Consider the following 12,998-nt stretch of genomic DNA (forward strand, 5'->3'; position numbering starts at 1 on the left):
ACTTCCTTTACAATGTAAAAAAGAAAAAACCCAATACCAAAACAAAACAATGAAGCAATACAAATTTAAGTTTTTCACCCTATAATTTGTAAAGTTTCACTCAAGTTTTAAGACTCAGCTTCCTGTTACAGAAAGACTTCCTTGAATCTTCAAGCAGTGCTAAGTGTCCCTCCTCAAATATGTCTATCAGCATCTTTCAACACATCACAGTGAAACTCTCTCCGTTTTTCTAATTAGACTTTAAGCTTCTCAAAGGCAGGCACCATATTAATTTCTATATTTTTGTAAACTAGCCAAACATGGAGCACACAAAGTATAGACATAATATATTTTTGTTGAGCCAAAATAAAATGTTTTGGTCATGAGGATGGCTCTGAGATGAGATTATAAGTAAGTATTTGAACTTTTCTGGCAAAGTACCAGACTAAAAAATATCAGGTAAAACTTTTGTGTTTTGAATCCTACAGTGCTAACTGAAATAAAGAGAGTCACTTTAGCTTCTAGTCTAAAGTCACAATGCAATCTGTACAATGATAACGGATTGTGTGGTATAGCTGGTCTGGAAAATATCTCTGTTCTGGATCCCTCTGTCATTATGAAAAGTTTTACTGTAACTTTTCACAATCGTGTTGAAGGCAATAGTCATCTTAAATAACATTTCATTTATGCCATTTATATGGATTAAAAGACTATAGAAATTCAAATTCTTAAAAATTAAAGTGTACCATGGCTAGGAATGTTGATGTTGTATATTTTATTTACTCACTACAGCCAGTAAGTGAAACAAAAATTATATACTGCTATAACCTCTTACACATCTTTTTATAGATGTGCCCATTTATATTTGAAACATGTCACGGACACTTCACAGAAAGCCTTCTATGTGCAGAAGACTGTGTAAAAAGGCAATCCAAACAGAGTTTCATGTTTGAAATAACATGCCAATAACCTGTCATAGTAACAAAAAGAAAGATGTGTTAATAATTGATTTCTAAAAACTGATTACCTAAGCATTGTGTGTATGACCATACACATGAATGAAGCAAGCAGGGTAATTTTAAGTAAGTGGGGTAGTTTCTGTTTAGCGCAGTTGGTGGGAACAATAAAAATACAACCAAATTACTAGAGGAGCTTTCTCCAATCACACAAAACCCCCATCCATTATGACATATGCCCTAAGGCATGAAGCCTTATGCATACATCTTCCATCTTTCCCAATAAAATCACTACTTTAGAAGTTGGTGAAAGCTGTGAAAATGATAGTCTGATTTTGCAGAAGTATGTGTGATGTGGTGGAAAATCCTGCCTTGTTATCAGGCAAAACTGTAGAAACTTAAAAAACAAGAATGCGTAACATATAGGGAATATAATGTTGACTGTAGTATGTACACAGAAATGAGGTTAATACAGTTGTGCACGATGACCGGGGTCAACTGATGAAAATGCTTTTAATACTCATGAAAAACTAGATCCCATCTGGCAGACAACAGGAAGCTAATCTAGGGTCTTGAACAGGAGAACAATATAATAAAACAAAGTAAGTTTACTACTAAGAAATTTTACTAGTGTCAGGTTTTTGCTGGCAGCCAGTTAAAGAATTACTAAATGTCTACAAATAGTACTGTCTCACTTTAATTCCAAGTTGAATTTCATGTCAAAAGCTGAATCTTCATATTCTAAAAACTAAGCTTAATGCATTTTTCACCTATAAATTATTTTCATCAATATATAAAAATAATTGTTTCAGTCAACAAAAGCTTAAAAAACTTGTATAATTCAATTGTAGAATGATCTGCATCTTATCAAAAAATATTAAACATAAACATTAGCAAATAACACAGTCAAATGAAGCTCCCAAAACTTCTGTTTTACCATACAGTCCTATCTCTCACAGTAAAATACTTTTTAGAAAATCAGGCAAAACAGCTTGTTTAATGTAAGTGATTAAACATGATCACACTTTTTATGCCAAATAAAAACATCAAAATTGTTCTTGGCATATAAAATGATTCACTTCTGTCAGGTTCAAAGAGGCAGACAGAAAATGACACCCAGCAATTACATCAGTCTGAAGATTCTACATAGAACACTTCTGTATTCTAAGAAATAAGTCGAACAAACTTTTTCCTTCTGGACATTCCCTTCTATCAAAATGGATGGCCTTGTGAAGAAAAGCTTACTGTTTGCATATAATTTGTCTCCATTTAACCCCAAAATGAGGTGATATCCAGTTAAAAAAACAAAAAGAACATCCCATTTTGTAAGACCAGCTACTTACTGATCTTACTGCTGCTTTTCTCTAGGGCCCTTTGTCTCCTATGATGTGTTTCCAACAAAATATGTTGTAATAGTTAACTCTTTTCTCAAGCACCATATTATTTCAGACTGGAATCATGATAGCAGTATTGGTTGTCCAAAATTTTTGAATTAATAATTTAAAAATGCTTTGGATACTTTCACAGTTATTAGGAAATGTTTGGCTAAGGTTTAGGTTCAAATTTCCAGAATTACAAAACAAAAAATCAAATCAAAACAAAACAAAAATAAATGGGAAACATTTTTTTAAAAAAAGCCATGTTATACTGCTTTCTTCCTTCATACTGCTGAATCTTGTTTATACACTCAGTAGCCTCTGAAGTAGGCTTATCTAGGTGAAGAATTCCAGAATCAGTTCCTTATTTAAAACTTAGGTGTATACTATGACTTAGTAAATGGTAACAGCATTTTCATCTCTTTTGCCAACAAAGGCCTGCAACTTGTTTTTTGTGTTCAACCAGAAGCAAGCAAGTTCAAAAACAGATGATATATACTACTGCTATTTTCCACATATGTTCTTATTTAAAAGAAAAGAATATTTTAAGGCAATCACAGACTTTATATAAACATGGTCTACAATGACAATCATGACCCCTATATATTAAAAATGCAACAGTAAGAATTTCAGGAATATGACCTACACAAAATAGTAACTTAAAGCTGTAGAAACCACATGTCAGAAAGCAAACTGGGATTTCAGTATGATGATCTGTCACTGAATGCTGTTTCATGAGTGTGAAGAGAGCATTATATACTGATCTTTTTAAAATAGTGCTATGATTTCCTGTTTATAATTTCAAAGGTCACAGTTAAGTACAGAAGCCTAACAAACCAGGACATCTTTCTTGCTCTACTTTTAGAAAGAAAAGTTCTACTTTTTAAAAAATTAAATTGGAAGTTATATGGTCTTAGGATATTGGCTAAGGTGACCGTATAAAATGAAGAACCTTTTTCCTCCTGTTTCTGATACTTAACAAGCAAAAAGAAAAGCCTCTGATTACAGATTCTTCTTAATAACAATTCCATAGTATTCCATTTATCTTTAGAGACTCAGAACAACCTCAACATTGTAAACGTGCCAACATGTAAAAAAAAAAAAAATTTGCAGTAGAAATCACTCCGTCAGCTAGTCAAGCAGCATTCACTATGTATCAGACACACTACTAGGTGTTTGGAATAATTAATTGAGTAAAATAACCCATTTTCTTAAGAAGTTCTCTCTAAGCAGCAGGAATGGCATGAAAGCAGACTGCTATACCATATGATAGCACAAATACACTAAGTAAAAGGGCCTGTATAGAGTAGGTAAGTAATTCTTCTGGGGTTAGAGTTCCAGAAGCGCCAGGGAAAGTTTCCTAGAGCTAATAACATAAGAATTTGGTGTTGAAGGAAGAGGAAGTGTTTGTTCAGGTGGGAGAGATGTGCTATGTTTAAAAACTCTGATGTAGGCAATGGGTCATGAAACTGCTAAGTTTGGGATTCAGTTTAGCTGGTAAAAAAGAACAGTTACGGGGTAAGTGGAAGATAGAGAAGCAACAGAGGGTAGCTAGAGTACAGACCACAAAGAGTCTTGTATATCATGCAGGGAAGAAGTCTAATTAGATATGCATTTTAGAAAGGTCACTGGTTAGAGTGCAGAACATGATCTGAAGGCGAGACCAGAGGCAGGAAGTCTATTACGATTTGAATGTGTTTTGAAATGTGCTCATTTCAAAAACACCTAATTCATCATTCCCTTCTTGAAAGAGTTTCTTCACAAAGTTTCCTAGATACTCTTGGTTCTTTTTCTCCTTCACTGGCTACATTTTTTTCAGTCTCTTTTACTTATTCTTCTTCATCTTCCTAAAATCAAAATTGTAGTGTGTCTTGAGGCCCTCAGAATAAGATAACATGATTAATCATCCCCATACCCCCAATCCTGAAAACAACCATAACACCTGGACATGCTACTCAAAAGCCCTATCTGCCTATCTGAAGATATCAGAGAGTAAATGGAAACAGACAGACTCTAATGGAGGGTCCACCAAACCTACTTGGAGGAAAGAAGATGGAAAGTTGTACAGCACAAGTAGTTACCATTTCTTCAAGGTTTAGCCTAAAGCCAACTGCAATCAGCAGGGTTTAGAAACAGTGGCAGAGCTACCCCTGAAAAAATGAATCCAGGATACTTTATCTGCTGAGAGAGCAGGGTAAGCCCAGAAGGGAGAGAGAGAAGAAATCTCTAAATATCTTAAGCGTTCAGATAAGTAGCAGATTTAAAGCATCTTCCTGAAAGACAAAAGATCTAAACTGAGACTGGAACTGCTGTCTAAGAAACGTAGTTTAAAGTTAAAACCTAGCCAAGAAACTTCATTAAAACAGCCACTTATTCGAGAAAAATAACCAAATCCAGAATCTCTGCAACTTCATAATGGCCAGTCCAAAATTACCCAGCATATGAACAGGAAAGGAAAAAGAACATTTTTCTTCTCCATAAACAAAAATGGCTATTATCACTATCCTTGATGGTGCTCAAAAATTCCTCTCAAAGAATGAAAATATTATCAGAGAAATAAATTACTGCAGCAGAGAAACAGAAACAATAAAAACGTTTTAACAGATGTTGCCATAGAATATTAATCGCTGGGTGAAAGACTACAAGATATTCACATAGTCTCACAGTATCATTTCACAGATTACTTAGTAACATCAAACCAAAAAGATACCTTTACAATCTGGCATATGGCACTTAAATCAAGTGCTAGAAAACTCAGCACTGATAGTAAAGGTACAAACATGCATGTGATACAATGCACTATTATTATCATATTGCAGTATTACAATTTTCTATAGGCTTGAAGTATTTTCCAAAAAGTTGGAAGTTAAAGTATAAACACAGTATTATACATTATGAAACACAAAAGAAAAGCTAAAAGGAAGATTATTACATATCACGGAGGGGAGAATTAAAGTAGCTATCTTGGGATCTATTCATTTCCTTTAACAGGAGGAAACTCTAGGAAAGGGAGGTGATGCAGTTTAGTCTTTGTGTTAACATGCTGGTAAGCAGTCCCTCTGGTAGATAGGATAATGAGTTTTTGTTAGCTGGAGGGTCCTTATCTGAAGAATGATCTTAGTAGGCTGTCCCTTGTTAAGGATGCTTAAAATAAACAAACCCAGAATTTACGGGTTTATGAAGCCTGGCACACTGGAGAATATCATGTAAGCTATATAACCTGAGGATATTACATGGAGAAGTTTCAAAACGGAAATGCGCTCTGATATGAGGTAATAACCAGACTTCCTCATTGGGAGACTCTGCGCTGGAAAGTACACGTCTGATGTGGAAAGGAAGGGCCTGTGGAATTACAGAGAGCCCCAGATCTCTCTCCTTGCTTCACCTGTCCCCTCTGACTATTTGCATCCTTACAATTATCAGGAAAGCTGATTCTAGGTAAGAGCTCTAACACGTTGAGTCTGATTTGGTAACATATTGGCTCACAAATAAAATTGTCAGAAATAATTATAGTGTAAGATTAATGATACTTTTAATACAATTACTTTCATAGAATAAACGAACAAAATGTCAAGTTGACATAGCTAATTAGCACAGTACAGTGTACTTACAGGCTTCAATAAGGTATCTTTTACCCTATGAAGGAACTTGTTTAAGCATTCATAGGAAAAAAAATTACCAAAACCACAGTATGTGAAACTATAGAAAAAAACCCAATAATTTTTAAGAAAGCACATATAACCAGAAATATCACAAAATTTTAAAGAGTATATGAATACATACAACGATAAACATCCAATCTAAGGGGTATACGCAGCCTAGAATACTTCTGAACATGTCCTCTGAAATGGGATTCTCCCTAGAGTTGTGGTGAGGTTTAAATGATATGATAATTATATTATTTTGATGATATACCATTTTACTTAACTTTTATGCTTTTACAGATTATAATCTATACTATCTTTTTCGATTTGTGATCTGCTAATGACAACCACTTAGGATCAAGCTGTGCAGAAGCCTGAGACAAAGTGATCCTAACTACTGATTACAAGCTCAAAGGTTGGTTTTAATAATAGATTTCAGAATGTAAAACTAGGGGAAGAATAAAACAAAAGGAGAGAGTTTTAAACTAGAGGAGAAAAGTAAGAGGTAGCAGGCAGAACAAGGTCTCAAAGAAGAACACATAAATTCTCATCTTAAAGAATATTCAGGATAGGAAGAAGTAACAGCCTTAGAGAGGAAGAGGTTAAAAAAGAATACAGACAGGCCAGGAGTGGTTGCCTGTAATCCCAGCACTTTGGGAGGCTGAAGCAGGCGGATCACCCAAGGTCAGGTGTTTGAGACCAGCCTGGTCAATATGGCAAAACCTCGTCTCTACTAAAAATACAAGTTAGCCAGGTGTGGTGGCAGGTACCTGTAGTCCCATCTACTCAGGAGGCTGTGGCAGGAGAATCATTTGAACCCGGAAGGCAGAGGTTGCAGTGAGCAAAGATGGGGCCACCGCACTCCAGCCTGGGCAACAGAGAGAGACTTTGTCTCAAATAAAAAAAAAAAAGAAATACAGATATAGGCTACTGTGTATATTTACCTGTGAGGAATTAAAGGATCTGAAAACACATGGTACATCTTTGGGTCTTTTTTTTCCTAGATGGCAAGTTTCATGTTTATTAAATTATCTCCTCCAATATCTAGGAAAGTGTCTAGCTATATCATAGGATGTTCTCATCTTACTGAAGCAGTATACTACAGTGGATAACATAATTAGCTTTATAATCAGTGATAAATTGCTTAATTTCTCTAAGCTTGAGTTTCTTATTCTGTAAGACAGGAATAAAAATGGTATCTACCTAGTGAGACAGTAAATATAAAACACATAATATACTGCCTGGCGCATAGTAAATGCTCAGTAAAAGCTAGTTGTTACTTTCATTATCGAGTAAGAGATTTGTTGCACATTTTGAGTAATTTCAGTATATGTTTGAATTTTGCCATCTCCTTTTCCAGCTAAGTAACTTACTGATGTGTAAATGTTGACAGGTTAATTTAACTAACTTTCAAAGAAAAAGAAACTGTTTTAGAAGCCAATATTTCTACTAATATCAAAGTTAAAAGTATAGACACTATTAGAAAAGGCAGCAAAGACTTGGGTTTCATACACCATAGTCTATAAAATTAGAACCTATGATTTTAAAGGATAAAGATCAAGTCAATTTTTTTCTTGGTTGGCCAGAAAAAGCAAACGCTCATTTCTAAAAATACTCAGGATTTCTTCACAAAGAAGTCATCCTGCAACTAAATACCCTATTATTACAGAAAGCAAGAATAGGACAGTATGTCATCGATAAGACGATAAAAATGAAGCAGTATCTGAGCCAAGGAAAAAATTTCTCTGGAAAAATAAATAAGCAGAGGTCTTTTCTCCAAATTTAATTAAGACTGAGAGTTTGTTTTGTCACCATTTATTTGATACTCTCAAGTAAGTAATAACTACTTCCTAAGAAAATTACAAATGACCTACTAATTAAGAAAAATGCTGTATGTATTTGCTTTGTTTAGAAAAGACAAAAAAATTGTAAAAGAACCGTAAATAAGGAATAAAATTTGACATGTAAGAACAGCAGGCCGGGCGCGGTGGCTCAAGCCTGTAATCCCAGCACTTTGGGAGGCCGAGACGGGCGGATCACAAGGTCAGGAGATCGAGACCATCCTGGCTAATACGGTGAAACCCCGTCTCTACTAAAAAATACAAAAAACTAGCCGGCGAGGTGGCGGGCGCCTGTAGTCCCAGCTACTCGGGAGGCTGAGGCAGGAGAATGGTGTGAACCCGGGAGGCGGAGCTTGCAGTGAGCTGAGATCCAGCCACTGCACTCCAGCCTGGGTGACAGAGCAAGACTCTATCTCAAAAAAAAAAAGAACAGCAAACATATAGTCTTTCTAGTATTCACTTCATATTTAAATTTATTCCAGTTTTTAAAAAGCATTACAAAAGAAGTTGAAGTCAGAGTAGCCAACCCAGCATGCCCTAACTCCTGCCACAAATATACATACTATGAATTTTATGAATTCAAGGAATACATAGGCTATGAATTTGGCTTTCTACGATGCAACCATTCCATTGCATAATCACAGTGAAAAATAGAACACAAACCAAACCAAACCAAACCAAACCACGGTAGTGATGTGGTAATCTTGTAAACCTACAAACTTTATCACTGAATCAGATTTCCCTTTGCTGATGAGATTCAAAACAACAACAAAAAAAGAAAACAGGCTTTACATTTAGATCAAAAAGGACAACTTTTCTTTCTAATTAACTTAACCAAATGTATCACTGAAATTTACAACAGGGAAGTATTCTAAAGATTGAGTATCTTCTGTTCTCAAACTCTTCGTACACTGCATACAAGTTATTATATATAATAAAGCATGGAAAGAATGTAGTGTGTGTGTATATATATATTACATATATATAAATATTTAAATTCCAGTTTTTAAACAGCATTACAAAAGAAGTTAAAGTCAGAATAGCCAACTATACATTGTGTGTGTATGTGTATATATATACATGCATACGCACACACACACACTACATTCTTTCCATGGTAAAATAAAATCAGCAATTATATAGTAGCTCCAAGCCTCTGAATAATTTAAGACTACAAAAATGACTATTCAGAAGAAATTACAGGGAAAATTTAGGTAGGCAATGTAATTTAGTAAGAACCTTGGTTAAGAGAAAGTGAAAGAGATAAATTGTAACTTCCTATTTTATTGCTATTCTCAAGGCAAAATCTCTAAAGATTTTAGATTTTATTTCTCATAGGATATCATTAAAAAAAGGTATATGAAAAAGACTAAATAATCTGCAAACCACAGAGACACAAATCATCAATGACAGTCAAATACAGAATACTTTTTCTTCCTGAATGACTGGATACAAAGGGGATTATAATTTTGATAAAGAAAAGTTTTATCAGATGGATTCCATGAATTTTACAACAGTGTGCAGCGGGGGGGAGGGAAGAACACAAGAAACAAATATACTTCATATCAAAGAGTCGTTTCCTAGATGTTTTTATTCAGATTAACTGGGATAACTTTGTCCTATTAAACACTTTACTATCTATCCCTTTAAAAGGAAGAAAGGATGAGAAGCTTTGATCACCTAACTCAATTAAAATATTGTTAGAGAGTTTTCTTTCTCTTTTACCTAATTCAAAACTTGAAAGTTATACCAAAATATAATAGGCAAACATGCATGCAAAATGACCCTGCAATTAAGAAAATTGCTGGGACCAAATGTTGTTTTTAAGTTCTACAGTAAAACAGTCTCCCAGACATTTAATGTCATGTCATTTGGTAAATGAAAGTTTCCTCAAAGTAAGAGAGCGAGAAGACCTAAAAATTATGCTAGTGAAGAGTCTGACTGAAAAAAAACAAAAATATGGGATCATGTTGGTCTAACACTAATTTAGAACTACAGAACCGAATAAAAATGCTGATACCAATACATAAAATTTATTGAGTTGACAACAAGGAAAGCATGATGTCAGCCACCAACATCACCATCCACATTCCCAAATAGAGTGAAGACTTTAATTCTTGAACTGACTTCATGCTAAAGTTATAGTAAAAATTAAAAACCTGAGGCATGAGGCATTATTAAACATAGATGAATTTAGTTTGGCACAATTTTGACTCAAATTAGCCTAGCACTTTAACAAATTCAGTCAAAAACATAGAAAAATGCAAGCTTAAACACTACAATTTTCTAAATGTACTACATTTTCACCAAATAGATTGATACAAGATATCTTAGGCAACTCTCAGGCATATCAAGTAAGCAATACCACACACAAACAAAATGCAGGATAACAGGATACGCAGAAACATATGCACATACACACCCACAGAAGTCCTTACTTTCATGGCATGGATCTCTTCAAGCAATCGTTGCGCCCGTCTTTGGTTTTTTAACAGTGCATCTTCAGTACCCCTGCAAAAAATACATTACAATACGTAGCCAGGCAAAGCATTAATTTTTAGACTCATATTGTAATGGATAATCACTTCATTTCTTTTTAGAAAAGTGTAATAAATCTCTAAATAACAATCATGCCACTATCCTACACTGCCCATTTTCCCCACTCCCAAAAGAAACCTCAATTTACTAAACAAACCCATATGTCAGTAACTGGCAAAAATAAGTACTGTCTTGGCATTGTATTAATGACTATCATTGCTGATAGTTTGCCTTCTCTAGTTCCTTAATAACACTTTTTAAATCAATCAATCAATAGTACATTTAATGTAATATAAATTTCATAAGTTACAATTAGAGTTTGGCTACAATTTTATCAAATGAAAATTTGCTCTCTGGAATTTAAGGAAAAAATAAAGAAGGGCAATATTCTGACATATTTATGAAAAAGCAGGAAATTAATCAGGAACAAAACATATTTGAAGGTTAAGTATTCATGCTTACATTATAAGAAGAACTATAAATAAAAATAAAATACTTTTTCACTAACACTAGTGATACTAAAAATACAAAATATTATATTTTTCCAAAAAATTACATGGAACACAATGTTCTAATAAACACTTTCACAAGATACTGAAGATTTCAAATTACTTAGCAATTCAAGAAAAAATGTGATATAAAATCTTCAAAACTGATTCTTAAGGTATTACTAGATTTGTTAAGCTATATCAGTACCTTAAAATAACTTCTAATAACATAAAACAGATAAGCCCAAGGGAATTTTATTCTGAAAAGACCAAAAGAGAGTTTTGCAAAAGCAGCAGAAAAATTCATCCTGTATCTTGAGCAATGATGTTCAAACCATAGAAGGGCATGCTGACACAGCACATTCTATCTCACATCATCTCCACATACAAAACAAAAATGCTGTATGAGTAAGATATTTGATTACTTCTCTATATCCCACCCTAAACATTTTAAAGCATCAAATAAAAACAACTTTTGACATTTTATTAGTCACAAGTTCATGACTTTAAATGACTAACTTTTTTGACTTCAGTCTGCCAACACTCCTGACAAGTTTTCGGATAACCAAAACTCGTATTCTCTTCACTTCTTTTCTCATCTTCACAACCTTTGAAGAATAAAGTCATAATTAGAAGAAACACACTTACTTCAGGAACAAACACACTTTATTTTGAGTCTTAATATTATAGACTTAGTCTACCACTTTACCTTTTTTGTCTAACTATATTCATAGCTTGATGTAATCAAACCTCTTCCATAAATAGTGAAGGAATAAATCAACAGGCTAAAAATGTGTCTAAGGGCTTAAAAAAACAAGCTATAATTTTTTAAAAAGTCGTGGTATTACCCGAGATAAGTATTTTAATGTTACACTTATATCTTGCTGGGTTTGGAACACAATAAACAGTGAGTTCCCTGAAATCAGAACCTGTCATATTCATCTTTGTATTCTCACCGTTTAAAACAAAGCCTCACTCATAATGGTAGGAATTTAATTTGTTGAATGAGTATTTTAATTAGCAAATTAGCTTTTAATTAGCAATTTATTTTATTTATTTATAAAACAAAACTTTCATTATTTTTAGTAATAAATTATTTCAAGTATAATTTTAAAAGCAGCTCCACAAACACAAGGGCATTGTGTGCAAGCATATGTGCATGTCAACAAAAATGATCCCCCCGCCACACACATACAAATACATACTTTAAATCATCCTACCAGAGAACAATGTTTAACTCTAAGAATAAAAAGCAGAGCTATAGGCCAAGAAACGGAAATTCTATTTATAAAAAAAAATACACATCATAATAGCTTTCAGTGCAATGGCATGTAATCACGGAGTTTATGTTCTGTCTATCACAGTTAGGAGGCATACATCTTAAAAATTACTCCTGGAATGTCCTTCTTCCCCTTCTTCACTTCAGGGACTACATAAAATTCAGTTCCAATGTAGTCCTTCCAGTGAAACCTTCAATGACTTCTTCAGTTAGAGATAACCACTCCATCCCTGGGGGCCCCACTACACAGATTCTGTCATTAAAGCATCTACCTCACTGCATTGTTACTAATGGCTCATGTGGCTGTCTTTTTCTATAGACAGCAAGCTCCTAGAAAACAGGAGTCTTGTAATATTTATATAGTGTTTTCTTTGTCCTGCAAGAGTACCTGGCACACAAAATTCCTCAAATTCTTCTTGCCAAAATAACATTATCAACATCATCCTGTTTCTTTAAGGCTCTTCCATTCAATTAATAATATCTTCTCTTACCCTTCACATCATTCACTCCCTTATTCACTGAAGATATTAGCAACCAACTTACAACTTCTTTATACCCTAAGTTCTGCCATCATTCTGTGTAACTTACATGTCCAGTTGAATAGCCCATTTGATAGTTATATCTTCTTTACTTATTTTCTAAAGACCTAATCTATTCTATTTCAGCCATCCACTTCCATGGCTACACTGTCAACCTCGTCATCATTCATAATATTCAATTTCTAAAACCATTAATTCAAATATTCCACACTGTGATCACAACCTCTATCAGCTTGCTTGCTTAACTCCACCCACCACAACCATCTTTGACTTCATTAGGACCACCAATCCACTGACTCCTACATTTCCTCTTTTTACATGTTCCTCTTTTTACGCAGTTTAGATACATGATAAACAC

The 12,998-nt window shown here is 34.1% G+C and overlaps 1 protein-coding gene across 5 annotated transcripts in view; it reads right to left on the minus strand.

Moving 5' to 3' along the window:
* Positions 1 to 12,998, minus strand: part of SRFBP1 (serum response factor binding protein 1) — a 62,424-nt gene that overhangs the window by 38,424 nt on the left and 11,002 nt on the right. For 3 of the 5 annotated variants that reach the window (XM_033181452.1, XM_033181450.1, XM_033181451.1), the window contains exons 2-3: positions 11,342 to 11,430; positions 10,235 to 10,307 (exon numbers count right to left, since the gene is read on the minus strand). In XM_033181452.1, coding sequence (XP_033037343.1) covers positions 10,235 to 10,307; positions 11,342 to 11,430 — 162 coding nt within the window. Of the gene's footprint in view, positions 1 to 10,234; positions 10,308 to 11,341; positions 11,431 to 12,998 lie in introns of those variants that run through there. The other 2 variants (XM_033181455.1, XM_033181453.1) reach the window with 2 other exon arrangements.

This window comes from Trachypithecus francoisi, unplaced genomic scaffold (assembly GCF_009764315.1).
Source record: "Trachypithecus francoisi isolate TF-2019V2 unplaced genomic scaffold, Tfra_2.0 Lachesis_group2, whole genome shotgun sequence".
Classification (NCBI taxonomy): Eukaryota; Metazoa; Chordata; class Mammalia; order Primates; family Cercopithecidae; genus Trachypithecus; species Trachypithecus francoisi.